Source organism: Sus scrofa, chromosome 7 (assembly GCF_054392235.1).
Source record: "Sus scrofa isolate SSC_HxYL_T2T_F1_AM1 chromosome 7, Sscrofa_HxYL_maternal_Yorkshire_Landrace_v2.0, whole genome shotgun sequence".
NCBI lineage: Eukaryota > Metazoa > Chordata > Mammalia > Artiodactyla > Suidae > Sus > Sus scrofa.
This window is the reverse complement of record NC_139389.1, coordinates 38,372,927-38,400,233: the sequence shown is the minus strand read 5'-3', so window position 1 is coordinate 38,400,233 and position 27,307 is coordinate 38,372,927. Positions and strand designations below refer to the sequence as shown.

The following is a 27,307-nucleotide window of genomic DNA, read 5'->3' as shown; positions in this document are numbered from 1 at the left end:
GCCCTGAGTTGTGGTGTAGGTCACAGACGTGGCTCAGATCTCACTTTGCTGTGGCTGTGACGTAAGGAGGCAGCTCCAGCTTGGATTCAACCACTAGCCTGGGAACTTCCATATACCACAGGGAGGTTAAAAAAGGGGAAAAAAAAAAAAAAAGGACAGCGTGTTCAGTCTCACTTCCCCACCTCTGTACCTAGGCTCGGGATCCCCCCCCACCCCCCTTTTTCTATTCCCAGGGGTAGAATAAAGTCTCCTTCTCTGATGTCCTGGAGCAGCAATCTTTAAAGTAGTATGAAAAATTTTAAGAAATAATGTTAGGGGAGTTCCTGTGGTGGTGCGGTGGAAACAAATCCAACTAGGAACCATGAAGTTGTGGGTTCGATCCCTGGCCTCGTTCAGTGGGTTAAGGATCTGGCGTTGCCGTGAGCTGTGGTGTAGGTCGCAGACAAGGCTCAGATCCCACATAGCTGTGGCTCTGGCACAGGCTGTCAGCTACAGCTCCCACTGGACCCTTAGGCTGGAAACCTCCATATGCCTCAGATGTGACCCCCCCCATAAGACAAAAATACAAAAAAAAGCAAAAAAAGAAATGTTAAATTTAAAATAATACATAAGAAATATAGTGAGTGTCCTGCACCTTTCCTCCAATTTTGTCAGATCTTAATATTTTGCAAAACTTGATTCCAATATACATTTTTAATTAAATCTTGAACATTCAGTTAAAAAATGAAAACAAATTTCAATTGAAGCTCCTTATGCACCGCACGCACTCCTCCCCAGCTGCACTCCCCTCCCCCTCCCTCCAGAGATAACCACCGACCTGATTTGGGGGGTATGGTTTCCTGCGGGTTTTATGCTTGAACCGCACAGCCATATGCATAAACAAGTATGTCAGCACCCTGCAGGGTTCTACCTTTTACACCACAGTATCACCCAGCGCTTGTATCCTTTGGTGCGAGTAGAGCTGTGACAGTCCACTTCCTGACCACATCACAATTTATTTATCTGTCTTCTCAGCAACCATGAAAGCCCTGTCTAGGTCTTGGCTGTTACAGCAATGCTGCAGTGAACATTCTTGTCTCCTTGTGCAGACACAGGAATGTCTCTAGGACAATGTTGTTCAAAGTATGAACTCAGATGTATTCGTGGATCCTGAAATAAATTTAGTGGGTAAAGATCAGCACTTTTGGGGGCGGCATACAGGAGTTCTCAGGCCTGGAGTCAAACCTGTGCCACAGCAGCAACCTGAGCCACAGCAGTGACAGTGTGGATCCTTAATCCACTGAGCCACCAGGGAACTCCAAGACCAGCATTTTTTTCTTTTTTGCCTGCGCCTCAGCACATGGAGTTCCCAGGCTACAGATCAGATCCGAGCTGCAGTTGTGACCTATGCTGCAGCTGTGGCAACGCCAGATCCTTAACCCACTAAGTTGTGCCAGGGATCGAATCTGTGTCCCAGCGCTCCAGAGATACCTCCAATCCTGTTGCACCATAGCTGGGAACTCCAAGCTCAGCATTTTTGTTTATTTATTATTTATTCATTTGCTTTTTAGGGCCGCACCCATGGTACATGGAAGTTCCCAGGCTAGGGGTCCAATTGGAGCTACAGCCGCCAGCCTACCTCACAGCCACAGCGATGGGAACGCCCAAGTTCAGAGGAAACGAATCTGACTAGCATCCATGAGGACTCAGATTCCATCCCTGGCTTCCCTCGGTGGGTTAAGGATCCAGTGTTGCAGTGAGCTATGGTGTAGGTTGCAGATGCAGCTTGGATCTGGTGTTGCTGTGACTGTGGTGTAGGCCAGCAGCTAGAGCTCCTATTCAACCTTTGCCTGGGAAGCTCTGTATGCTGCAGGTGCGGCCCTAAAAAGACCAGACAAATAATTTTTAAAAACTCCAACTTGGAGTTCTCATTGTGGCTCAGCAGAAACGAACCCAACTAGTATCCGTGAGGAGGCGGATTCCATCCCTGGCCCTGCTCAGTGGGTTAAGGATCTGGCATTGCCACAAGCTCTGGTGTAGGTTGCAGATGCTGCTAGGATCCAGCGTGGCTATGGCTGTGGCACAGGCTGGCACCTGCAGCTCCAATTTGACTAGGGAGCCTGGGAACTTCCATATGCTGCACCTCCAGCCCTAAAAAACAAAAAACAAAAAAAGCTCCAAATTGATTAGATAATAACATGCATCACATGTCATGGGGGTCACTTTTAGGGTGAAAGGTGTGCATGTCCTGAGTGTGTGGTGTGTGTATTCTGGGTCACAGTGTGTGCCTGAGGATACCTGCCCAAAGGCTGAGAAACTGCTCCAGAGTGTGAATTCGGAAAGAGGAATTACTCTGTCACAGGCCAGGTGCACTGTCAACTTTCTAGGAATTGCAGAGGCACAAGCCTCTCTGGGCCTCAGGGTCCTTCCTGTGGACAGAGGTCATGCCACTTTCCAGATTTCAGCCTTGGCCTGACTGCTCGGTAAGCTAGTTCTGGCCCTCCCTGGCTCTGACTGGGAGGGGCAGGAACGCTGCCCCCCCCCCAACTAGCTGTGCCATCTTGTGGTCTGGGCAGATAACAGGGAGCTCTCCCCGGCTTCCTCTGCCCCTCACAGTGGGGTGGGGTGGGGCCGGGCGGGGGCGGCCAGAAGGGCTGACTCAGTGCAGCAGCCACCCAGCCCGGTCACTCAGGCACCCCACCCACTGCCCGCTGGGGCTCCCGCAGAATTCCTTCCCCATGCCATAAGCTGCCCGGGGCGGGCACCCAGCCCACAGTAACCGCTTAGCCACAGCCAAGGCTGCTGGCCCCTCCAGCCCTCACTCACACTCACATACGTGCCCCCGCCCCCCCAAGGGAGCCCGACGGGAGACAGAACGAGCTCTGTCCACCTGCCCCTCCCCCGCCCCTTCTCCCGGGCATCAATGCCCTATCTATTTAGTGCAGACATTTGCTGACCACTTAGCACATGCAAGGGACAGAAGAGGAAACAGGGTAGGAACGCAGCCAGTTAACTCCAACACGTGGTCCTGGCCTGTGAAGAAAGGGATCAAAGCACCTACTGCCCCACTGCCATTGGTCACAGAAGAAAGAGTGATCCCCCCACCCCCGCCACTGCTAACTTCGGAGAAGCCCCCCGCCCCGCCCGGGGGCTGAAGTTTCTCCTCCTCCTTTGCCCTGAGGCTGACATGCATGACCCCCTCCCCAGGCACCCTCACACTCGGTGGGAAGCAGAAAAGGGGCGGGACCACCAGCCCCGCCCCCCGCCCCCCTGCCAGCTCTGCGAGAAGCCCGCCGCCCACCTCTCTGGACCTCCGGGTTCCCGGTGCGAAGTAAGAACCGACGGCTGCGCTGGAGAGACCCTGAGGGGCACCTGGCAGTACCTGTCCGAGGGGAGGGGAGGGTGGTGCTTAACGGGAGCTGATGAGGGGATGGACCTGAGGAGCTGAGGGCAGGGTTAGGGCCCCAGGCAGGGGCGGTGCAGCGCCCTAGAGCTGGGAACTGCAGAGAGCTGCTATGCTACCTTCCAGGCCTGAAAGGGAGCCAGCGGAACACCCAACCTCTCTCTCCTGCCCTCCAGTCTCTTCCCAGCGCCTCCCACTGGCTCAGAGGATAAGGGAGTCTGGGTAATTCAGGCCATAGAGGTCAGCTTCCCGGGACACCGCCGAGCAGGGAAGAGTGGACAGTGGATCTGGAGGGGTGAGGGGAGATGATCCAGCATATAACTACTTTGTAAAACATTATAGCTCAAGCAGCAAATATTCCTTTTTTGTTTGTTTGTTTTTTGTCTTTTTAGGGCCGCACCCGCAGCACATGGAAGTTCCCAGGCTAAGGGTCGAATCAGAGCTGTAGCTGCTGGTCTACACCACAGCCACAGCAATGCAGGATCCGAGCCGGGTCTGTGACCTACACCACAGCTCATGGCAACTCTGGATCTTTAACCCATTGAGTGAGACCAGGGGTGGAACCCGTGTCCTCATGGATACTAGTCGGTTTGTTAACCACTGAGTCGTGATGGGAACTCTTCAAGCAGCAAATATTCTTTAACTGTCTTTGTTTGCATAGTCCTCAGGGTTCTCAATAAAGTGCTTATAGATCTAAAGAAATGAGAATCTAATAGTGGAATTTTGGTTGCTGAGATGACCAAGGAGGGGATATTTCTGAGGACCAAGATTTTAGTGAGGTTTCCACAAAGCAGTCCCTCCCTGATAGAATAATCAGCTACTGAGTAGCCTTGACACCCACCGGCCGGAGGAGGAAGTGCTGGGGAGCTGGCTGGGCTACATGTGCCCTCCGCCACAGGGCTGAGTCAGAGTTGAGGAGAGTAGAGGTTACAGCAGAGGGTGTGACAGAGGTCCCATTCAGCCTGTGCAGTTGCAATTGCTCCTATCCTGATGCTCAGGTCAGGACCCCAGCAGGCGCCCCGAAACAAAGGGAGGCTTCTGATAACTCTGTCTCTCCAGACTGGAGGTGTCCCTGCGCTGGGAGAGAAGGTGGACAGGCCTCTGCACCTCACCTGCCAGCAAGGGAGGTGGGCTTGGAGGAGGGACTCAGCCAGGACCCTGCTGAGAAAGGAGACCAGTATGAGAACCCTCCCCTCATCCCCGGGCCAGGGCCAGGCAGGAGCGCGTTGTCCGGCAGGAGAGAACAGGATGCCGTCAAGTCCACCTGCACTGGGCCCTGGCCTCCAGCCATACCCCACACCCACCCTGGCAGGACGCAGGCCTGGCGAGCTGGCCCTTGCCTGGGCTGCCCTGCCACAGCTCAGAATGGCTGAAATGTAGGGGTTCATACACCGGACAGGACCCACTCCTACACCGGGTTTGCCAGCCTTTGTTTCTGGATCTTTCAGAAGGAGGAGGTCCTGCAGCGAGGGGTGTGCCAGGCCCTTCCCAGAGGGGCAGGGAGGGGTCACGGTCAAGGCGCTCTGCTCTGGGAGGGGAAAGGGAGAGAAAGGCCTGCTGTTTGCCCAGGAGCTGAGCAGACACTGGGGCCCTTGTCCTGGGGCAGTGGGGGAGGCTGCTGGCCAGATGGGGAGCTGGGGGGTGGGGTTCCAAGGCTGAGATCAGCCCCTTCTTCCCCCTACCCCAGGGAGCTCCTGACCCACAGGAAGAGACAGGCACAGTCCCCACTCCCACCAGGACACCAGAGCCTCCCAAGGCAGCCCAGTTGCTGTGAGAACCCTCGGGCCTGGGCCCTGGAGGCTGGGCAGGCCCCTCCGGAAGGGGACCTCCTGGTCTTCAGAGAACAAGCCACCCTTGGGCCTTCAGGGCTAGCATCCAGCAAGGAGGGCTGCAGCAGGCCCCCTGACAGACACTGACTGAATCTGTGCGGGGTGCTGGGTCCCATACAGGCAGGATGGGGTCACTGTGGTTCCCACCCCTGCCCCCCAGCAGACCGGACAGACGAGAGTTGGACCAAGCTGAACCTCAGCAGACACAGCCTGGGACTGGCCTAGCAGTCACTCTGCACTCTCTTGGCAATCATCACCACTCCCAGGTGGGCTGGAGGAGCAGAGAAGAGGCCCCCAAGGCAAAGGGAGCAGGTAGTGATACCACCGCCCGCAGGGTGCCCGCCCCTAGGTGGCGCTGTGGCCACATCTGCGCTTGGTCGGCCCTCAGTCCTGGCCCCATTGACAGACCAGAGACTCAGGGCGCTGAGGCGAAGATGGTTGGGTAGGAAAACCAGCCTCCAGCAGACCTTGCAGCTCATGTAGCTAGGCATCTGTCTCCCTCTGCAGATAAAGAAAGCTTGGGGAGATGAAGGGACCTGCTCGATGTCACATGGCTAATAAGCCACAGCAGTAGGACTTGAGGTCAGGCAAGCTGAGTAAAAATCCAAGAGTGTGGCTTAGGCCTCCCGCTGCAGAAGGGTCACAGACAGGAAACGTGGCAGGGCTTGTTCCTCAGGACTGAGGCCCGGCAGAGGGCTGCCCCTTTTTCCTCACACACCCTGCCCCAGTGGTGCCTCTGGGACCCCCCACTGTAGCTTGTGCCTCCTGCTTCCACCTCCAGCTGCCACCTAGTGCCTTCCCACCTTCCTGAGGGGCCTGGCCCGGCTCCCTCAATCCTGGGGGGTGCAGGGCCTCTGTGCCTAGGACAGCTTCCCTCTGGGCAGCACAGCCTGGGGTCCACATGCAGGCTGCACCTGCCTGGATTCCAGCACCACCATTCATTAGCTCCCCCTTCATCCCCACAGACAAAATGCACAGCAAGAGGGGAAGAGGAGAGACAGCAGGGAGGACTTCCTGGCTGTTGGGGCTGGAAGGTTCAGGGATTGGGTGCCAGAGGTGGAAGGGTTCTTTAAAAGAGGAATATGGCACGCTGCCTGAGTGAAAATCCAAATTCAGGGGTTCCAGACTAATGAAATTCCTTCAGCTTCCTGCCCTCAGGGCCTGAGTTGCAAGTGGGAGCTGGGAGGCTGCCTCCAGGACCTGTTCAGACCTGCAGTCGGGACCACACCCAGAGCGCACACTGTTCCCACTGACGGCCAATAAGAATTAGCAGTTTCTAACACTTCTGTCTCCATCTGCTCTTTTAATCTCCAAATGACCCTAAAAGAGGGAACTGAAGTTCCCTGGTTACTCAGCTGGTTAGGGATCAGCATTGTCACTGCTGTGGCATGGGTTCAGTCCCTAGCCTGCAAACTTCCACATGCCAGGGGCATGGCCAAAAAAAAAGAATTCTCTTTGTGGCTCAGGTGGTTTCAAACCTGACTAGTATCCATGAGGATTCAAGTTCGAGCCCTGGCCTCACTCAGTGGGTTAAGGATCCAGGATTGCTGTGAGCTGTGGTGTAGGTCACAGAAAAGGCTAGATCCTGTGTTTCTGCGGCTGTGGTGTAGGCCAGCAGCTGCAGCTCCGATTCAGCTCCTAGCCTGGGAACCTCCATATGTGGCCCTAAAAAGAAAAAAAAGAAACAAATTTTATCAAAAATCTAGTTGAGCAAAACAAGGGCCATTTCATTTTGCTCAGGATCTCGTGGGTCAGGAATTCAGGAGGGCCCGGCTAGGAGGCTCTTACTGGGGGTCTGTCCCAGAATGGCTGTCAGCTGCTGCCTGGGGGCTGGACTCATGGAAAGGCACGGCTGGGTTGGCGGTGTTGGCTCCCCGGACAAGTTCTCTTTTTTTTTTTTTTTTTTTTTTTGTCTTTTTGCCATTTCTTGGGCCGCTCCCGTGGCATATGGAAGTGCCCAGGCTAGGGGTCTAATCGGAGCTGTAGCCACCGGCCTACGCCAGAGCCACAGCAACGCGGGATCGGAGCCGCGTCTACAACCTACACCACAGCTCACGGCAACGCCGGATTGTTAACCCACTGAGCAAGGCCAGGGATCGAACCCGAAACCTCATGGTTCCTAGTTGGATTCGTTAACCACTGCGCCACGACGGGAACTCCGTATCACTTTTCTGAACACTGAACATATATTAACTCATTTAATCCTCCCAAAGATTTTTTTTTTTTCTATTTTGGCTGCCCTGCATCATATGGCGTTAACCTGGCCAGGGATCAGATCCAAGCCGCAGTTGCAACCTAAGCTGCAATACCGGATACTTAACCTACTGTTGCCAGCAGGGGATTGAACCTGTGTCCTGGCGCTGCAGAGACACGGTCTATGCCGTTGCACCACAGTGGGAACTGCCCAATAACCTTTAATAAAGATAAGGACTGATCCTAGAGAGGTCTCTACCCCTAGACGCTAGAAGAATCCACCCCCCCACCCCCACCCCGGTCACAAACCACAATCTCCAGACATCACATCTCCTGGCAGACAGAGCCGCTGAGAACCACTGCCCCAGGATCCTCTCCACTCCCGTCTGCGGCCCGCCCCAGCCGGGGCTCACATACCCTCGCGATGACGAGGGGGACAGACGCCTAATTGGCCCCGCCCCCCCACCTCCCAGGTCCAGGGATTTCACCAGACCCCTCCCCCAGCGTTACAGCCCCAAGCGCCCCCGCCCAAGGCCCTCAGGATAGGTGAAGAGCCCGCAGGTGGGCGTGGGCCGCCGTACACAACAAGGCCCCGCCTCCCCACGCTCCGCAGCTCCGCCCCTGAGCCCCTCCCCCCCAGCACCTGGTGCTGAGCCCCCCCTGTGCCAGCCGGACACCGCCCCCAGGGCCTGCCTTCAAGGCGTGTCGGCCCGTGGTCGGGGCAAGCAGGACGACGTGTGCATCCTTAGTCCCAGAGCCCGCGCTGTGAGGACAGCAGAAGAGGGGGCTCCAGGGTCGAGCCGTGCTGGAGGCAGGGGCGGGAGGAGAGCGGGAGGAGGTGCGGCCACTCGGAGAGGCTGTGATTTGGGCCCCAGCAAAGGCGCGGAGAGTGCAGGTGTAAGAGGATGGGCCGCGGGGAGCCAAAGACTGAACACACACGGGCGGGCTGAGCGAGGAGACCGAGGAGAGGGCCGTCTGCGATGTTTCTGGCCGGGTCAGAAGTGGCTAGTGGGGACCTGGTGCAGGCTGGACACTTGCCCGGAACCACGGAGTGCTCCCCCCCACCCCGCGCCGGCAGGCGTGCCCTCTCCCCTTACATCACCTGTCAAATTCCTCCATCTCCTGCAAGCCAAAGTCACAAATGGTGCCGCCTCCTGGAAGCCTTCCGGATTCCTCCCATGAAATTCCTGGCTCCTTCCTCTGTGCTCTCCCCACCTATGTCAGAGCGACACAGGGCTCTGAGTGTCCCTGCAGGGCTCTGCTCTTACTCCACGCCCCCCACTGTAGATTCAGGCACCCTCGGTCTCCTGACAGATTCAACCCAAGCCTTCCGCGCTAAGTTGGAAACACCCTAAGGTTTGGGGATTCGCCCACGTGCTCATCTCGGCAGACTGCGGCCACCCTCAGGTGGTGGGGGTGGCGGGGCTGTCCTGGCCAGGACGTGTTTGCCGCGATCTGTACACAGAGGCCCTGCCTGTGCCAAGCGCTCCTCAGCTGAAGTCATGGAGACCCTCAGGCCCTCCCAGACTCCAGGCCCGAGGTTCACCTTCCCCACCCTTCTGGGCTCCGGGTGAGGATTGGTAGACCACTGCGGGTCCAGGGGCCGATCTCTAGTGGTAAAGAACCCCCCACCCAACCCTCAAACCCCCTTCGTAATAATAACAGCAACCAGTGAGGCCGAAGAGCAGGACCCCACAGCCTCCTGCAGTCTCCTGCAGTCTCTTCCCCACTCAAAAGCCTAGGGAGACTTTTATTTTTCACTTTTTTTTTGGTTGCGCCCATAGCATGCAGAAGTTCCCAGGCCAGGGATCAAACCCTGCCACAGCAGTGGTCCAAGCTGCTGCAGTGACAATGTCAGATCTTTAACCTAATATGCCACCAGGGAGCTCCCAAGGGAGACAAAATTTTTTTTTTTTCTTTTTAAGGCTGAACCTGCAACACGTGGAAGTTCCTGGGTGAGGGGTCTAATCAGAGCTGCAGCTGAGGTCTATGCCGCAGCCACAGAAGCACCAGATCCGAGCTGCATCTGTGATCTACACTGCTGCTTGCAGCAAGGCTGCATCCTCATACAGATATCATGACCTTAACCCACTGAGATACAGCAGGAACTCCTATTTTTATTTTATTTTCATTTTATTTTATTTTTGCTTTTTTTAGGGCTGCACCTGCCGCATATGGAGGTTCCCAGGCTAGGGGTTGAATCAGAGCTACAGCTGCGGGCCTACACCACAGCCACAGCAACACATGATCTGAGCTGCATCTGTGACCTACACCACAACTCATGGCAACGCCAGATCCTTAAGCCACTGAGCTAGGCCAGGGATTGAACCTGCAACCTCATGGTTCCTAGTCTGATTCATTTCCACTGCACCACAATGGAAGCTCTTTTATTTTTTCTTAACTTATTGTCTTTTGAGGGCCACACACATGGCATATGGAGGTTCCCGGGCTAGGGGTCTAATCAGAGCTGTAGCCGCCGGCCTACACCACAGCCACAGCCACAGCCACCCAGGATCTGAGCCACGTCTTGGACCTACACCATAGCTCACGGCAACGCTGGATCCTTTAACCCACTGAGGGAGGCCAGGGACCAAACCTGAAACCTCATGGTTCCTAGTTGGATTCGTTAACCACTGAGCCACAATGGGAACTCCTCACATTTTTATTATTATTTTTTAATGGCCGCACCCATGGCATATGGAAGTTCTAGGCCAGGGACTGAATCTGAGTGCAACTGTGGCAACACTGGATCCTTAACCCATTGCACCTGGCTGAGGATTGAATCCATGCCTCTGCAGCAACCGGAGCCACCGCAGTCAGGTTCTTAACCCGCTGTACCAGAGAGGGGACTCCCAAGGGAGACTTTAAAATGTAAACCACATCAGGTCACTCCTCAGTCTGATAAAATAACCCCCCAAAACGAGATCAGCAAAGACCATGATCTCCCTCCCTCCGGATCGCACCCCTATTACTCCTCCTCCCCCTGGCTCTGCTCTGCCACAATCTCCTGGTGCCTCAAACACCCCAGGCCTGCTCTGCCTCAGGGCATCTGCCCTTGCTGTTCCCTCTGCTGGAAAGCCCTTCCCCAACATCCCCACAGCTCCTGACTCAATTCCTGACCTCCTCAGAGAGTCCTTTCTCATCCCATCTTTCTGAAGCAGCACCCCTGACTCAGGCTCACCTTTTTCCTCATAGTACCTGTCCCTCCAGGTCTGCGACAGCAGCAGTAACAAATGCTCAGAACCATGAAGGTTTTGTATGTTGTTCCCTGCTCTGTTCCCCGGGCCTAGAACAGGATGGAGTAGGTGATTAATAAGTATTTGAGCCACAGCTGGAGGGGAGGAGGAGACAACTCTAAACCCTGCCCCGTCATAGATCAGACCCACAGATGCATCTGCAGGGTCCCCTCAAAACCTTGCAGGAACACCCGGCACGTCTCCGTGTGGGCAGCGAGCCTGCGCCCAGCACTCTGCCCCTGCCCCTGGGCCTCCCCTCCCCCTGGGCCACCTCACCCCGCCTTCGCCACTTGTGAGCTTCAGGCCAGGCCCACAGAAAGCTGTCCAGGAGCCAGCTGTCATCGCCCCCCAGCCTTGGACCTTCCTACCCCTAGTTTTGTAGGAATAGGGGGTGGGGGGGACAAGGAGGAGCCATGAGCTTCCCTCGACAGCAAGGGAAGAGGAGCAGAGAGGAGCAGTTCCCCTCACCCCCGGTAGCCCCAACCTTGTGGGGTCCGAGGATGAGATGCTCTCTCTGAGCGGCCAAGTGGCTCACTTGCTGCCTGCTGGTGCCCAGGAGCTGCTGGCTGGCCCCACCCAGGAGGCAACGGGGCAGGGGGCGGCCCGGAGACCCCCTCCAGCCCAGGTGTGGCTGGCAGCGGGTCTGGGGGTCCATTAGGAAGGGGGAAGGCAGAGAGGAGTCTATGCGCAACCAGGGAGCCCACAGGCCTCCCTCCACAGCTCCCCCTTCCCAACAGCTGAGACTCTGGGAGGAAGTAATCAGGGCACAGGTGAGTCATATGGTCACAAGGCTGCTCCCGGCTGACTCAGGGGACAGTCCAGATGGGCCCTTCCACCAGCTCCACCTCAGAGCCTGAGTCAAGGATTCCAGGGGTGGGGGTTGACCGGGAAGCCCAGGAGAAAAAGAAGCCCCAGCCCACTTGTGAATCACTACCTTCTCCAGGTCTCCCCCCACCCCCCGCCCCAGCGGCTGGCCGGGACCCCCCATCCTCACTAGGCTGGGCAGGGCTGCGGCAGGAGGCCAGGTTGCTGGAGTTCCCTCCCCCAACCCCAAGCAAGGCCATCCGCCCACCCGAGAGCTGTTGGGACCAATCACAGTAATAATTCAGAGTGGCTGCCTGCTCTGACACTGAACTTCAGCTCTGCCACAGGCCAAGGGCTAGACCCAGAGGGGGCCCCACGGGGAAGCCAGGCCAGCTTCTGTGCACAGCAGTTGTGCTGATAGGAGTCGGGCAGGCGATGCGAGCTCTCGCACGTGTGTGGAGACTCAGGGCCTGGACCAGCGGGGGACCAAAGGCACCAGGGTCCTACCAGGAGCCAGCAGGACCTCCAGGTGTCTAAGCTGGGCAGGGCCCACCCTCCCACTGGATCCCAACAAAGCCAGGTTGCTTCTGGGCCTGGGCAGACCTGGGCCCTCCAGATGCCTCCACCCAGATCCCCAGAGGTGCCTGGCACTGCGCCTGGCAGGGACCCCTCACCTGCCCCCAGCCCAGCCTGAGGCAGGTTCCCATGGCCCCAGGGCTGCTTTCCTGGCTTTGTCCCTGTACTGGCTGGGCAGGGACTTCCTGTAAGGAGAATTCCCGGATCCTCCCTCTGAGGAACTTAGGCAGGAGGGGCAGGTCTTGTGGCCGCAAGGCTCCCCGCCCCCAGGCCAGGTGCACCAAACCTGGGCCACTAGACTCGATGGAGACCCTGCAGGAACTGAGCTTGTCCCCAGGTTGTGGGTGGGGGCGGGGCCCAGACAGGCAGCCAAGGAGGCCAAAGTCAAACAGTTTTATTTGAACATCCCAGGCCTGGGTCTGATAGGTGGGGAGAGTATGCTGTGCAGGCCCACCCTGCAGACACAGGAACACCATGTATCTTAAGACCCCTTGGCCCCAGGGCTCTCTGACCAGCCCTGTGAGGAGGGGCGACATTCCCCAGGGCAGCGGTTTGGGGTAGGGCAGGCACGGCAGCCCCAGCTTCACTCTGGAAGCCAGTTTTCCATCTCGTCCATCTCGTCCAGGAGCAGGTGCTGGGGGCAGAGCCAGGAAGGAAGATGCCTTGGCCTCCCTGGGCTCCCCCTCCCAGCTCAGCCTCCAGATCCTTCCCAACTTCCCCAAGACAAGCGCCCCAAGGCCACCTCCCCAGGCCCTTCCCCAGGTGCCCACAGTGGCCCGTCCCTGCCCTGCGGGCCCACCTGCCCTGCACCGCTTCCCCCGCAGGGGACAGAGGTGCCCTTCTCCCTCCAGCCTGGGGTCCCCTCCCTCACCTCTGTCCTGGAAGCCGCACCAAGGGGGCTCCGCACCCTGCCCTCCAGCCTGGGGTGCTGCTTCCGCTGCCTCAGCATCCTGCCCCCAGGTCCCCAGCATTCCCCAAAGGCTGGGAGGTGGCTTCCTTCCCCCTCCACTTGGTGTCCCTGGGGGCAGATAAGGAGAGAGTGGAGGTGCTGATGAGGCCAGACCCTCGAAACACCCACAGGAGGAAGACATTCTTGAGGCTGCTCTGTCCCCAAGCCAGGACTGCACCTGGCTCCCACCTGCCACCCAGAAACTCCCTGGGGGTCCTCAGGGCTTCTCAGGCTACCCCAGGACTGGAGGCCCTAGACAGGTCAGCTGGGGGTCGGGGGGCTGTTTTGGAGGGGGGAGGGGGGAGAGATCCCTTTGGCAGGAAGAGGCAAAAGCAGGAGTCCTGCCAAGCCACAACCTGCGTGGCTTTAGGGTGAGGTGGCCACCCTGTGACACGGCAGGCAGATGATGGGAGGGCTGCCTGCCGGTGCCTGGTAGGCAAGTATTTCTGATGTGCGCAACCCCCAGAGGGTGGATGTGACCCCTAACCCTGGAGTGTCCTTGAGGTTGCCAGTCATTCTTCAGCTCTTCTGATCCTCCAACAATCCCCTTTTCCGGTAAAGAAACCAAACCACAGGAAGTTCCTGTCATGGCTCAGAGGTAATGAACCTGACTAGTATTCATGAGGATTCGGGTTCCATCCCTGGCCTCGCTCAGTGGGTTAAGGATCTGGCATTGCCGTGAGCTGGGATCCCAGACATGGCTCAGATCCCGAGTTGCTGTGGCTGTGGCTGTGGCATAGGCTAGTGGCTACAGTTCCGACTGGACCCCTAGCCTGGGAACCTCCATATGCCGTGGGTGCGGCCATTAAAAAAAAAAAAAAAAGGAAAGAAACGAAGTCACAGGGCAAGTTGGTGCCAGAGCAGGGACTTGGCTAAAGACTTTGCCCCTTCCTTTGTGAACTACACAGACTGGCAGGGGCCAAAGCCCGCTGAACGATAGGATGAGCTGAAGAACGAATAGAAATTTTACCAAAGGACACGGAGGCATTTTTCATCAACAGAAGCTGGGATGGGCCAGTGTCAAGGAGGGTGGGCTGAAAGGTCCTTGGGGTGACCCAGTGGGGAACTCCCAAGCACCTGCGTGTATTCGCAGGCATGGGCACAGGCGTCAACCGGACAGAAAACAGAAGAGCAACATTAAGACAGATGCGCAGGAAAGCCACGAAGACACCTGGACAAAGCCCATTGTGGAGCTGAGGGAACAGGCCACACAGCCAGTGGGTGGCAGGGAAGCTTTAAAAGCAGACCCGTGGACCCCAGGCCAAGTGAGTGACTGATGGAGAGCTGTGCATGCCAGGGCCACCCAGAAGGAACCAGTCCAGAGGCCTGAGGAGGTGGGAGGCCTCCTGCCCACTTCCCCAGGGCCCTCAGCGGGCTGTGGGCTCCGAGGGGCCAAATACCTGGCTGTCCACAATGCCCGCCTCCTCCAGAGTGACTTCTGGCTGGGCCAGCAGCTCCCAGCCCTCGGGGCTGTCTGTCTTCCAGAGGCGGGACTCCCGCTGTACTACCAGAAGCTTCTTTAACTCTGACTCCACAAAACCTGAGAGCAGAGAGCTCAGCATGGGGCAGGTAGGAGTGGGGGAAGGAAGAGGACATGGCTCCAGCTCCCTCATCTCCAGCCAGACCTCCACTTTCCCACTGCCCTGCCTGCCCCAGGAAACTCACTTCCCATGGCTCCCTCTGGCTGCATGAGTCTCTTTCCTTGCCTCCCCGGGTGTGTGGGTAACATCTGTCCACCTGCCCCCACAACCCTTCCAGCCACTGATTCGGGAGCATGTATCTGGAACAACCCAAACTGCCTGGGTTCCTGTGTCAGCTCTGCCACTTACTAGCTGTGTGTTCTTGGACAAGCTACTTAGCCTCTCTGTACCCCATTTTCCTTACAGTGAAGTGAAGACCATAACAGGACCTACCTAAAAGTTAAAATACATTACTTCATGGAGAGTGCTTGGAATAGAGTCCGGCCCACAGTACTGGCTATAATCAGCAAGGGCGCTGCAATGGGACAGGGGGCCTTCTGGGGCACTGTCACAGCAGTGCATGCATGATGAGAGAACCACGGACAGAGGTGGCTACTGGAGTCAGGATTCCCAGCTGGGGAAGTGTGGTGCTCAAAGAGCCACAGCCCTAGTCACAACCCATCCCACTCCCCACCACTCCCTACCCAAACCCTGAGAGAGGAGGACCCCAGGCAGCCCTAGGTGGACCTCCAGACGCTGCACACCTGTCCCCCGGCCCCGGTGGTCATCTTAGGTCCTCTGCTACCACCTGGTGGTAGGAACCGGTATCGCACCCACGAGCCGCGGCCACAGAGGGCCGTCTGGGAGCTGTTTGGATGGGCTGGGGGCACCACTCTTGCCTACTGTATCTGACGATCTAAAAGCCTTACGCAGCGGCGACGGGAGGGTGACGATGCCTGGGACACAGAGCTTGAAGGAACTGTCCTCGTCCTCCATTTCCTCCTCCATGTCTTTGTCCTCCTGGGGCGAGCCTTCCTTGAGAGGAAACTGAGGGTGTGCCAGGGGCTGAGCAGGTGAGGAGGGGGTCCCCAAGTCCAGCTCCACCCCCACCCCCACCCTGACCTTAAACAGAAAGCAGGCAGGATGGCAGCTCTCAGAAGGTCCCCCACCCCCACCCTAGCCAGCTGCACAGACCTTGGTCATGGCTGACTTCTGAAGCTGCTTGTACAAGCTGAGGAGGCGGCTCCATGGCGTTGCCCCCACCTTCGAGGAGGCCAGCCTGAGTTCTCCTGTGGAGGGGTGGTGGTCACTGACACGTGGACAGAAGTGAGAGGCAGCCCAGGCCTGGCCCAGGTCACAGAGGGATGAGGAGGGCTGAGCTGAGGGTGTGGTTTCCCTATTTTCTTAAGCAAACACCTGCTGTGTGCCAGGCACAGTTCTGGGCGCTTCTCAGAGAACTTCTCATTTGATCCTTGCAGCTGCCTGCTGAAATAAGCAGTTCTAGTCCCATTTTACAGATGAGGAAACTGAGGCACAGAAAAGCTGAGCGACTTGCTGCCATCACACAGCTTGGCCTAGTGGCGCTGGGACTCAGACCCAGGCCGCCTTCCTCTGGCCTTCCCTCAGATTGCTCCTGCCCTTCTGGGCCCTGTGCCCAGAGGAGTCAATTCTGTCCATGTCTGGTACCTCCCCTGCCTGTGGCCGCCACACTCACCGTCAAGCAGACACTCCTCCTCCTCTCTGGCCAAGGCCTTGGGGCTGACCTCCAGTGGCCCCGCAGCCCTCTGCAGGCATCCTTGATCCACCTCCAAGGCTTGGGCAAAGCGGCCCCTGATCCCAAAGCACAGTCAGGTGGAAGTGGCAGGTGCAGCCCAGAGATGCGGTGGAAGCCCCCCTAACCCCCCACCCCAAGGTTCTCCCACAGGCCCCACTTAGCCTACTCCCCCCTCCTGCACAGCCCTCTGGGGTCCATCAGAGAGATGACGATGCTCCCCCAAAGTAAAGGGAGGGGCGCCAAGTCCAAGTGAACTTGGAAACCAGAAGAAGGGGGAGGGGAGACAGGGAAGGGGGCCCATAAAGGAGCTGGGGAGCACTGGGACCCTGCTCACCCTACACACACCCTTCCCAGGGCCCGGCCTGTCCTCCTGTCCTTTGGGGACCTCCATCCCCAAGCCCTCACTGGTGGAGGACCCAGTCTGCTTCCCCACCCCCACCTCTCCAGTCCTTCTCCCATTCGGACCCTCCCAGCTCAGGCCCACACCCTCCCTTCTGCCTTCCAGGAGGCTCCCAGGTCCCTGCTGCCCAGAGCCCACCTCTCACCTGTCTGAGGTCCCCGTGTCCCCCAAGGCCGCGCCTGCCACCTCCTCCTCTTCCCTTTCGTCCATCTCAGACAGGCTGCCCAGCGCCTCCTGGCCTCCTCTGCGTGGATCTGACCTTACTTCTACACCCCGGGCCACCACCCTCAGGACCTGCACAGGGGTGGGGGTCTGGGCCCCCGCATCCCCTAGCTCCAGCCCCGAGGGACTAGTTCGTGGCAGGGCCACAGCGAGGGTACAGGGCAGCGAGGCAGGTGGCCAGGATTCCTTCTGCCCCGCTGCTCCGTGACAGCCAGTCATCAGGGGGGTGGCGTCCTGCTCTTGCAAGGGGCACGGCTGACCCCCCACCAGGGCCTGGTCTGAGCTCTCTGGGCTGCCCTTGCCCCCCACCAGGCTACGGAAAAGGCGGAACATGGACGAGCGGCCCAGATTATGGGCCCGAGGGGTTGGGGCTGGGGCCTCCATCCTGAAGGGGACCTGACTCAAGAGGGAAGGGCCGCAGCAGCTACTGGGACCAACTGCTTAAGAACAGAGGGGGTTGGAAACTTCCCAGAGTTCTAGAAGGCGAAGGCGGGTTGGGGGTGGGGGCAGAGTGTGCCCGGGGGTGGGGGTGGGGGTGTCAATGCAGCACCCCGAGGGTGGGGGTTGGCGAGGCTCCAGGAGACGCAGAGGTGGGGACCCCAACTCTGAGAATGGGGCACACAGCTCTCCCCACAGCCTGTCCTCCTCTGGCTGTGGCTGCTGGTCCAGGAGGGTGGGAGTGTGTGTCCTCCCACCCCTCCCTTCACAACCAGTCTCATCGGCCCTCTGCATGTCCACGTCTACCTGCCTATCACCTGCAGGGTTTCTACCTCTGCAGCCATCGAGGAGCTTGGTACACAGGCCTCAACTGTACGTGGAACTTCAATCTTTTTTTTTTTTTTTTTTTTTTTTTAGGGCCGTACCTGTGGCACATGGAGGTTCCCAGGCTAGGGGTTGAATCGGAGCTGCAGCTGCTGGCCTATGCCACAGCCCCAGCAATGCAGGATCCTTAGCCCACTGAGCAAGGCCAGGGATCAAACCCACATACTCATGGATACTAGTCGGGTTCTTAACCTGCTGAGCCACAATGGGAACTCCGTGGAATCTCAATTTCATCTTATTATGCCCATGGCACTTACATGTCTGATTATAAACCCCGCTCAGTGACCTTGGCGGAGGTTCCTTAAAGCAGCCGAGTCCCAGTTCGTTCATCTGTAAAATGGATGTGGTCACCGCACCTACTTCCAAGGGTGGTTGAGACTGTTCAGTGAGGATGGTTTAAAGTGCCCAGCACTGGAGTTCCCGTCGTGGCGCAGTGGTTAACGAATCCGACTAGGAACCATGAGGTTGTGGGTTTGATCCCTGCCCTTGCTCAGTAGGTTAAGGATCCGGCATTGCCGTGACCTGTGGTGTAGGTTGCAGACGCGGCTTGGATCCCGTGTTGCTGTGGCTCTGTCCTAGGCCAGTGGCTACAGCTCCGATTGGACCCCTAGCCTGGGAACCTCCATATGCCGTGGGAGCGGCCCAAGAAATAGCAAAAAGACGAAAAAAAAATAAAAAAAAATAAAAAAATAAAGTGCCCAGCACACAGCAGGGCTTCACAAACCTCACCAGCCTGGCTTTCTTGCTGATACCGACGGACAGAAGTGGGGCAAGATCAAGGAGGAGGACAGGGAACCCGGGTGGGAAAAGCCGTGGGTGGGGACACTCGGCAGGGGTGGGAGCCGCGCTCTCCGCCCTGAGCCCAGCCCCAGCCCCGTGCTGCAGGCTTCAGCGGCTGCATCCGGCGGCCGCAGAGCAACTTCCTCTAGAGGGAGCTGATTGGAGCGGGAGCCGCCGGCACCTCTATGATCGCCAAAGCCTCGCGGGTCCCGAAGGCCGCGCTGGGACCAGCCCAGGCTGCATCCTGACACCAGGAACTCACTGGCGCCCGTCTCTGGAGGCCGAGCCTGGGTACCTTACCCTGGGAGTGGCCACTGGCCACTGGGATCACCGGCCTCCGCCCTGCTGAGCCAACCCAGGCCTGGGCCAGGGTCTGGGCAGGTAAGCCGGGAGGGTCCCGCCTGTGCTCCCCACGCCTGGGAGCTCCGGGCCGGGGGTAGGTGAGGGAGGCAGGGGGCTGGGGGGGGAAGGCCTCAGGCTCCCCCCAACCCCCGGGACTCCACCGAGCCCTGTTCGGGGCCTGATCCACCCGGGGCTCCCTCTGGCCACCCCTCAGGCAGCTTCCCCTCTCACCCTGGCCCTAGGGGCCCGAGAATCGGGTGTCAAAGAACCAGGCTCTTTAGCAGTCTGGGGGATGGGGGGGGAGGTCAGAGCCAAGGTCAAGGGCACGGGGAGAACTTACAGCCTCCCTGCTGCCCCAGGAGACCTAAGAGCGGTCTAGAGTCAGGCACCTCCCCTGGGGAAGCATCCTGGCCACCCTCCTCCCCTGGGCAGACCCCACAAGTGGGGAACTCAGAGTACCAGGAAGTCAGGTGCTTGGAGGGGGCAGGGGTAGACCCAGATCAGCAAGGCCTGGGGCCTTGGGGCTGCTCTGAGGCGCCAACTTCTCCCCAGCTCTGAGCCCGAGGGTGGCAGGGGTGCTGTCAGCATCCTCCAGCCCTGCAGTCCTGGGGGCACCAAGGGAGCCAGAAGGGCACCTTGTTCAGGAGGAGGCTGCTGGGATGGGTGCATGCCAGGCCAAGGTCGGTCTTCCCCAGGTGGCACTGGGTGGAGGAGGGGAGGCACAGGTGGTCCGGACCGTCCCCACCCTTCTTTCTGCTGCTTTCGAAAGTAGCCCCAGGCCTGAGAGGGAGGGGTGGGCGGGGAGGGTGCACTGACTGGTCCTCCCAGGGAGCTGGCCCAGGGTAGGGAGGGGCCTCCCTGGGGCGGGAGGAGGGACCTCTGCCTGGGTGATGGAGGCAGCTTTGGGGTGGAGGGAAGTGAAGGGGTGCAAACTGAAAGTGAAACAGCTCATGTCCAGGAAATACTCCCTCTGCAGAGGGTTTACAGAGCAGCCCAGGCAGCAGCCAGAACTGGGTGAAAAAGGAGAGTAGGGGCTGGAGACCCAAGGGCAAGGGGTGCATGTAGTTTTCTCAACTCCCCGTGAGAAGGGAGTGGGAAGAGCACAGGCAAACGGGGAAGCTGCCTTGGAAAGGACACTCTCTGAGGTCCATAAACTGGGAAATAAATCCGAGGAGTTCCCGTCATGGTTTAGCGGTTAATGAACCCGACTACTATCCGTCAGGACACGGGTTCGATCCCTGGCCTTGCTCAGGGGGTTCCGAAACGAGTGTTGAGTGGAGGATGGGCTCCTGGAAGCTCAGACAACCAACCGGACTCCTGGACTAGCACGTGGCCTTGGCACTGACTTCTCTGTGCCTCATTCTTCCCACCTGGAAAGTGGGTATGACCGTGCTTACCCTGTGGCTAGGTCAATTTGCTCTGTGTCCGGCACCCTGGGGAGGACTCCTCTGTACGTGCTGGAAGTTTACCACAGGCACTCAGGAGGGTTTGCGGCTCACAGGCCTGACATGGAAAACAGGTGTGTTCTGACTGGCCAAGGGGAAGTGGGACCTGCAGGGCTGGCCTTCATGGGTCACTGGCTGGAAGGTGGCAAGTCTGCCGTAGGCGTGTGCTGGGGAGGGAGCAGCAGAAGGAACCTCAGCCTCTGAAATTCACCTCACGGGCCCAGGAGTGGGGTGAAACACGACCAGAGACCCACCCCTCCCGGGGCTGACCCCGGGGTGGGAATCTTGGCCGCTGGCCTTTCCCAACCCCGCCTCCCTTGAAGAACTGCCAGGAAAATACTCAGCAAGTGCTTAGGGCAGGGGGGCCTTCCGGAAGTGGGCCCTCCCTCTGGGCAGCTCTGACCCCATCTCTGCTCTCTCACCCCTCCCCAGGACCTGAGAGATGGCGTCCGGCCAAGGCCCAGGCCCCCCCAGGCAGGGCTGTGGAGAGCCCGACCCCTCGTCCACATCAGGTAAGGATCTTGCTGCCTCTCACCCATCCCATAACCGCCAGGGCCATGTGTGAGGATGGAGAGGCCAGGCAGGACTTAAAGCAGGCTCGCCTGCCCCTGAATACTCACCTGGGATACGCTGCAAAGCATCTCCCACCCAGCGCAGTTGCCCGTGGGCTCAGAAGCCAAGTGCACACCAGGTTAAGCCCAGGGGCGGGGTGGGGTGGGGGCAATGGCAGCTGGAAAGGGCCAGGGAGTGAGCAGGAGGGCCCAGTGCCACCAGGGCAGTGGGTAGAGGGGGCAGTGGGAGAAATTAAGCTGAACTCCTCACCAAGTCAGCCCTCACAGGGATAGGGACTGTCCCACTCCGGGAGGAGATCAGGTGGCCGCCCCTCCTCCCTCTGCCCAAGGGCCACCCACCACAGGCCATCCTCTGGACTCTGGGCTCAGTCCCAGCCCTGCCACTGCTGCCCAATGAGACATTTCTGGGCTAGAGTCTCACATTTGTTCTCCATGTTCCCTAAGCCGTGAGTGAGGGACCCTGTTGGCTGGGGTAACATCCTGGCTGCACTGCTGGCTCCAGCTGTGTGACCTCGTCCAGTTACCTAAACACTTGGGGTTCCCTATCTGTAAACTGGGGATCGCCCACCGCACAAGGCTGTGAGGAGTAAAAGGCCAGCGTGAGCTCTAGAGGTTAACTAGAGACCACTCGGGGACACTTCTGTCCACAGGCAGAGTGAACCAACCGTCCCCAAAGCATCCCTCCCTGACTCTAGCTTTGGCTTTGATCCTCAGAGGAGCAGGTGGCCCGGGACACGGAGGAGGTTTTCCGCAGCTACGTTTTTCACCGCCATCAGCAGGAGCAGGAGGCCGAGGGGGCAGCTGCGCCCACCGACCCAGAGATGGTCACCCTGCCCCTAGAACCTAGCAGGTGAGCAGCAGCCCCTGGGCCCTCAGGGACACCTCTAGAGAGGTCGAGGCTCAAACGCAGCCCTGGGAGCTGAGCGACCTGGGGGGTTGGCGGGGGTCTTCCTTTCTCCCACTGCTGCACCTTTCTCATCTGGGCTTGCAGCCCCATCCGTCTCAGACCTTGTCCCTGGCCCTTGGCTCCCTGTCTGAGAACCCCATCAGGGCCTCAGCAGGCCAGGGTGCACAGGGCCAGAGGCATCTTGGGCAGAAGCCCTTTGCCGTGAGCCCAGGGCCTGGGACTGCCTGTCTGCCAGCCAGCTCACCTGCTGCCTCACCTTCCTCCAGCACCATGGGGCAGGTAGGCCGCCAGCTCGCCATCATTGGGGATGACATCAACCGGCGATACGACTCGGAATTCCAGGCCATGCTGCAGCACCTGCAGCCGACAGCGGAAAACGCCTATGAGTACTTCACCAAGATCGCCTCCAGGTAGCTCTGGCCACCACCCCTGCCGAGCCAGAGCCATCACCAACACACTGGGCCCTGCCCCTGGGGGCATACCCGCTCCTTGTTGTCAGGATATGTGCTCACTGTCCTGTCTGCTCACTCACGTGTGGTCTGGGCCCAGATGCCTGATCTTTGGTGCATAAGGTCACAGCCCTTGAGCTCACAGCCTGTGAGCTCTGCTTAGGTCAGGACTGTAGAGGGCTTGGGTGGGACTGTCCCCAAAGCTCCCCAGAAGGACATAGCTGTCCTTCTGATTTGGACCCATGACATACCAAAGATGGTAAGATTGGAGTTCCCGTCGTGGCTCAGCAGTAACGAACCCGTCTAGTATCCATGAGGACGCAGGTTCGATCCCTGGCCTTGCTCAGTGGGTTAAGGACCCAGTGTTGCCGTGAGCTGTGGTGTAGGCCGCAGATATGGCTCAGATCTGGTGTTGCTGTAGCAGTGGTGTAGGCCAGCAGCTGCAGCTCCAATTTGACCCCTAGCCTGGGAAATCCCATATGCCCATGTGCGGCTCTAAAAAGCCAAAAAAGAAAAGATGGTAAGGTTGCTAGTCCTAGAAATGGTGTCCAGATGCTGTCCTCTGGCATTGGACAAGCCATCTGCAGTGGCTAAAGGGACCAACTGCCTGCATCACATCTTGGCTGTGCCATCTACTGGCTTTGGGCAACTTTCTAGCCTGTAGTTTTCTGGTCCATAAGATAGGGGGACTCTTCTGAGAAGAGTGTCTACACTCAAAGGCATTAGCTGTTATTAGCATCTGGGGTAAGGAGGTTCATCTCAGGTAGATTTAAGGCTGAGAGAAGGCAGGAGTAGGCAACAGCTGCAGAATTAGTGCTCAGAGCTGACACATCCTGCCCGTGTCCTCAGAAGCCACCACCCACTCTGCTGTGAGTCTGGGACCTGTCCTAACTCCTCTTCTATCCTTTCTCTCTGCTGTCCCTCGGGCTGCCAGGCCACAGCAACGCCCACAGGTAATCTCCCTGCGGCCTCTGTCCGCTCGCTCTGCCCTGTGCTCTGTGCCCTCCATGTCCCCAACCCCGGAGCTGCACCCCAACAGCAGCATCTGCTCACCTGCCCTCTGAGCTTCCTCCTCCCACAGAGACACAGGCTCTTCCCAAATCGAGGTCAGGCTCAGCCGTTCTGCTTTCCAGCCGGGGGAGGGGATGAGGTCCCAGGGGTGAGAGGGGAAGCAGGCCGGAGGGCTTTCTGGGGGTCCCCGCTGATTGTATCCATGCTCTGCCTGCAGCCTGTTCGAGAGTGGCATCAACTGGGGCCGAGTGGTGGCTCTTCTGGGCTTTGGCTACCGCCTGGCCCTGTACGTCTACCAGAGGGGCCTGACCGGCTTCCTAGGCCAGGTGACCCGCTTTGTGGCCGACTTCATGCTGCATCACTGCATCGCCCGGTGGATTGCGCAGAGGGGTGGCTGGGTGAGTGTCTGGGTGTTGAAGCCACCCCAGCCCCAGTCCCAGCCCCGCCCTGCTGCCCACCCCCCTCTGACCACTCTATCTCTCCTGGCAGGTGGCAGCCCTGGATTTGGGAAACGGCCCCATCCGGAACGTGCTGCTAGTTCTGGCTGTGGTTTTGCTGGGCCAGTTTGTGGTACGCAGATTCTTCAGGTCATGACTCCCAGAGGGGCCCTTTGGGGTCCTGAGACCCCTTTATGGACTTTGGCCCAGCCTTCTCCCCTCCCCTCCTCCCCTGCAGGGGTCCCCCCGCAAGAGTACAGGAGCTTTAGCAAGTGGGCACCCCAGCATTGGAGGCCCCCATGAAGGAGTCGGTCAGGCTGCAGGGGTGCCCCATCATTGTGTGGTGCTAATGGGCCCCTCTCAGAGGGGCTGTGACCCCTCCCCTAGCCCATCTGCTGGGCGTGGAGAGATTGATAACTTGGGGGATAGGCCAGGAGCCACTTCTCCCCAAGGAGTTTTAGCTTTTCCTGATACCCTTGGGAGGACAGCCCATCCCCAGCACTCTGCCCAAGGCTAGGATGGCTGGGGGGGTGGGGGGGCGGCAGCAGCTCTGCCCCAGGATTCAGCCCTTTGGGAAGGTCAGAGCTTGAGAGCTGGGCCTGGAGCCCAGGCCCTTCCTGAACATCATATTCTCTGGGAACAGGACTGGTGGAGGGTGGGGGGCGGGGAGGTGCTGCTGGACTTCCCCTCTCCCCCCCACCCCCCCACCCCACATTGCCACTGCAGTTGGACTCAGGGATTCTGGGGCGGGGGTGCAGACCAGAGCTGTCTGAAGTCCTCCATCAGCTCCTGCCAAGCCTGCCTCTTGAGGTCCTCCCCGTCCCCTATCCTCACCTGTTCCTACTTGCTCCCACCCCATTCACTACAAATGAAGTTACCCCGTCCCCATCACCCCAGCTAAAGCAGGCAGGGGTCTTGGGTGCTGCAGTCCTGAGGACGGGCCTTGCTCAGACTGCAGGGTTTAGGTTTGTTACTATCAGGGAAAGGGGTAGGGAGCTCATCTTGAGGGCTGTGAACACCACTAGGAACCCTGGGGTTGGGACCCTCCCTTGTGGCCAGGGCACTGTGTAATCGGGGGTGTGGCTAGAGGAACTGTGAACTTGAACTCGACCCCCAATCTCCACCTGCCACACTGCACACCTGCTTAAGCCCCTGGCGTGGGGAGCAGGCTGTCTACCTTGCACTGCAGGGGTTTGGAGGTGGCGGGGAAGGAGTTCTTGATTATACTAAATGCAGGGAGGGGGTGCAGTTGGAGAGGGCTGGCCACTGCCCACCCTCTGAGTGTATCTGAAAATAAACTGCAACCCCCCCACTCCCGTTTGATCATTTGTCTCCTGGGCTACCCCTCTCTCCAGTCAGACTGGCTTGGGGGAACCTGGGCATGGCTGGCTCTCACCTGGTTTAGTGAGAATAAAGTCTCATCTTGGGCCTCCAGGATCCCCTGGAGGGCTGGGCAAGCTTCTCCAGCCCCCCAGAAGGCCCCTCTCCTCTTCTCTGGCCTCTTCTCAGTCACTCCCCTCATCTCTTTGGGTTCCAGGCAAGTTTCCCACCCCCACAGAAGTCATGGGTCTCCAAACTGCTAGGCTCTGGCAGCAGAGCCCATGGAGGGGCTGCACCTGCCTGGGGACCCCCACAGGCCTGGCCTGACTTCCTCCTCGCTTCAGGGGACCACCAGTCACGCTTGTCTCCTGCTGGGACAGTGTCCCCCACAGCTCACACACAGGGCTTTTCATTCTAGTTCTGTGCTGCACGGGAGTCCCTGTGGGGACTGAGCCAGGGGGATAAAAATAACAAGCATGGGGGCGTTTAGATGTTCCAAAATCGACAAAGTCTTTCCAGCCCGGGGCACTCTGTTTTCTGACACCCTTCCAGAACGGTCACATGGAAGGCCTAAAGCACTCGGGCTTCTCTTTCACTCCCCTGACCCCTGGTGGCGTCTTGCCAGTCTCCTGGGCCCTCCACCCAAGTTTTCGGAGTCCTAGCAGTTCCAGGGAGAGGGCCCTGCAGCCGTGGTGGCCACAGGACCCCCAGCGCCACCCCACAATCTGCTGCCGTTAAAGTTCTAGACAACATTTATGGGACACACTACGTGCCGGGCTTTCTGCCGAGAACTGATCACACATGCCCAACCAGCAGGCCTTGCGGCTGGTGATCGGCGGGGGCCCTCAAACTCCCACTTTACAGATAAGGAAACTGAGGTACCTGCCCAGAGTCATCAGATGGGAAGGGTGGGGAGCTGGCCCTTGCCGCCAGGATACTGGCTCGAGGTCAGGCCGGAGAGGTGGGGGCTGGAGCGGTTAGTCTCCAGCCCGTCCTCGCGCTGGGGGATGGGGGGGCGCCCATCAGCCCGGCGGTCAGTTACCGCGCGACCGCGCTGAGGAGGGCGGGAGTGGGGCGGGCCGCCCGGGTCCAAGATGGCCGCCGCGGCGTCGAGCGCTCTCTTGTGGGCGGAGCCTCGCGTCCCCTCCACTCCCTCCCGGCGGGGCCTGGAAAGGGGCGGTTGGGGAGTGGCTGGACCTGTGGCCTCTGCCTTGTAGGAAGGGCGTTGGAAGGCTATCCTGAAGGGCGTAGGGAGCCCCAAAAGGTTTGGGCCTGTGTCTAGGCCGGCTCCTTCCACTCCACCCTTCCTTCTGCCGGGAGGAAGTTTCCAGAACAGAAATCTAATTCCGGAGTTGTGAGGCCTGTGATATTAGAAGGGACAGAATGAGGCAGGGGCTGTGAGGGGACAGGGAGCAACGGGTTCTGCGGGCACCGAGGAAGTTCAATCCAATTCATCCCCAAATGCGTGGTTCTTCTGAAATTGTAGCTTCGTCTCCTCGGAAGGGGTCTAGCTAGATTCCTGGGTCAGTAGCCACGGGAGGGGCATGTTCGGGGTCCTAGCTCAGCCTTTTCAGGGTCAGTGTAGACACCTGCCCAGCGCCTCCCCGCCCCTGCCCTGCAGGTCACCTTGATGTGTCTGCTATTTGAACACCTCTGAAGAAAATGTGCTTTAGGTCACTGGGTGTCCATCCAAATGAGAAAATCCTCCCTTTGCCCAAACTACTCATTACGTTGTTTGAAAAAGTTTTTATGACCTAACCATCTGAAAAGCATTAAAATAAATGAAAATTAATTCATTAGTTAATTAAAATAAATAAAACCACAATATTCTGCTGCAGTTGTACACATCACAGATGTACATGCCCAGATCAAAGACAGTTGTAAAATCTGATTTAGTTCAATCCAAGCAGAACAGGTGTGTGAGTGTGTGAGAGAGAGAGACAGAAAATGGAGTTATCAAAGATTGCTGGAGGTATCTAAATGTCAAAGACCAGAAGGTCAGCAAAACCCAGTTTATGGGACATTGTCATCAATTGCTGAACATGTTAAAAATGTAAACACACACACACACACACACATACACAAAGATGAACACCAGGAGTTCCCACTGTGGCTCAGGGTTAAGAACCTGATATACTGTCCTTTGGATCCCTGACCTTTCTTAGTGTTTAAGGATCCAGTGTTGCCTCCAGCAGCAGTGTAGGTCACAGATGTGGCTCGGATCTGGGGTTTCTGTGGCTGTGGCAGAGGTCTTAGCTGCAGCTCTGATTCTATCCTAGCCCAGAAACTTCCAAATGCCCGCAGGTGCAGCTGTTAAAAAAAAAAAAAAAAAAGGTAAACAGCAGGAGTTCCCGTCGTGGCGCAGTGGTTAACGAATTTGACTAGGAACCATGAGGT

General features: G+C 58.3%; 2 protein-coding genes and 1 long non-coding RNA gene across 10 annotated transcripts; 1 reads left to right on the top strand and 2 right to left on the bottom strand.

Moving 5' to 3' along the window:
• Positions 1-674: 674 nt before the first annotated feature.
• Positions 675-10,692, bottom strand: LOC146401504 (uncharacterized). The gene is made up of 5 exons (XR_014810060.1): positions 10,586-10,692; positions 8,507-8,619; positions 4,224-4,540; positions 3,281-3,361; positions 675-1,149 (listed from the first exon to the last, which is right to left on the bottom strand). It is a non-coding gene; the product is annotated as an uncharacterized LOC146401504 (long non-coding RNA).
• Positions 10,693-12,395: 1,703 nt separating this feature from the next.
• On the bottom strand, positions 12,396-25,975 carry GGNBP1 (gametogenetin binding protein 1). Of its 5 annotated transcripts, none has more exons than NM_001444950.1 (8): positions 25,793-25,975; positions 23,196-23,371; positions 21,938-22,050; positions 15,624-15,718; positions 15,359-15,476; positions 14,370-14,509; positions 12,892-13,038; positions 12,396-12,654 (listed from the first exon to the last, which is right to left on the bottom strand). In NM_001444950.1, the coding sequence occupies exons 3-8, from the start codon at positions 22,038-22,040 to the stop codon at positions 12,604-12,606; spliced, it is 654 nt and encodes a 217-aa protein (NP_001431879.1). In that variant the 5' UTR covers positions 22,041-22,050; positions 23,196-23,371; positions 25,793-25,975; the 3' UTR covers positions 12,396-12,603. The 5 variants fall into 5 exon arrangements, with proteins under 5 accessions (NP_001431879.1, NP_001431880.1, NP_001431881.1 ...); NM_001444951.1 differs by having other exon boundaries at positions 21,950-22,050; XM_084966353.1 differs by lacking the exons at positions 21,938-22,050; positions 23,196-23,371; positions 25,793-25,975 and adding exons at positions 16,144-16,259; positions 16,749-17,712; positions 18,290-20,272 and having other exon boundaries at positions 12,398-12,654.
• On the top strand, positions 18,565-26,735 carry BAK1 (BCL2 antagonist/killer 1). Of its 4 annotated transcripts, none has more exons than XM_021098603.2 (7): positions 18,565-18,808; positions 20,647-20,726; positions 21,501-21,636; positions 21,960-22,103; positions 23,077-23,095; positions 23,371-23,551; positions 23,643-26,735. In XM_021098603.2, exons 2-7 carry the CDS (start codon positions 20,657-20,659, stop codon positions 23,891-23,893), a joined length of 801 nt encoding a protein of 266 aa, XP_020954262.1. In that variant the 5' UTR covers positions 18,565-18,808; positions 20,647-20,656; the 3' UTR covers positions 23,894-26,735. The 4 variants fall into 4 exon arrangements, with proteins under 4 accessions (XP_020954262.1, XP_001928182.1, XP_020954263.1 ...); XM_021098604.2 differs by lacking the exon at positions 18,565-18,808 and adding an exon at positions 20,151-20,288; XM_001928147.5 differs by lacking the exon at positions 23,077-23,095.
• The last annotated feature ends 572 nt before the right edge of the window (positions 26,736-27,307 follow it).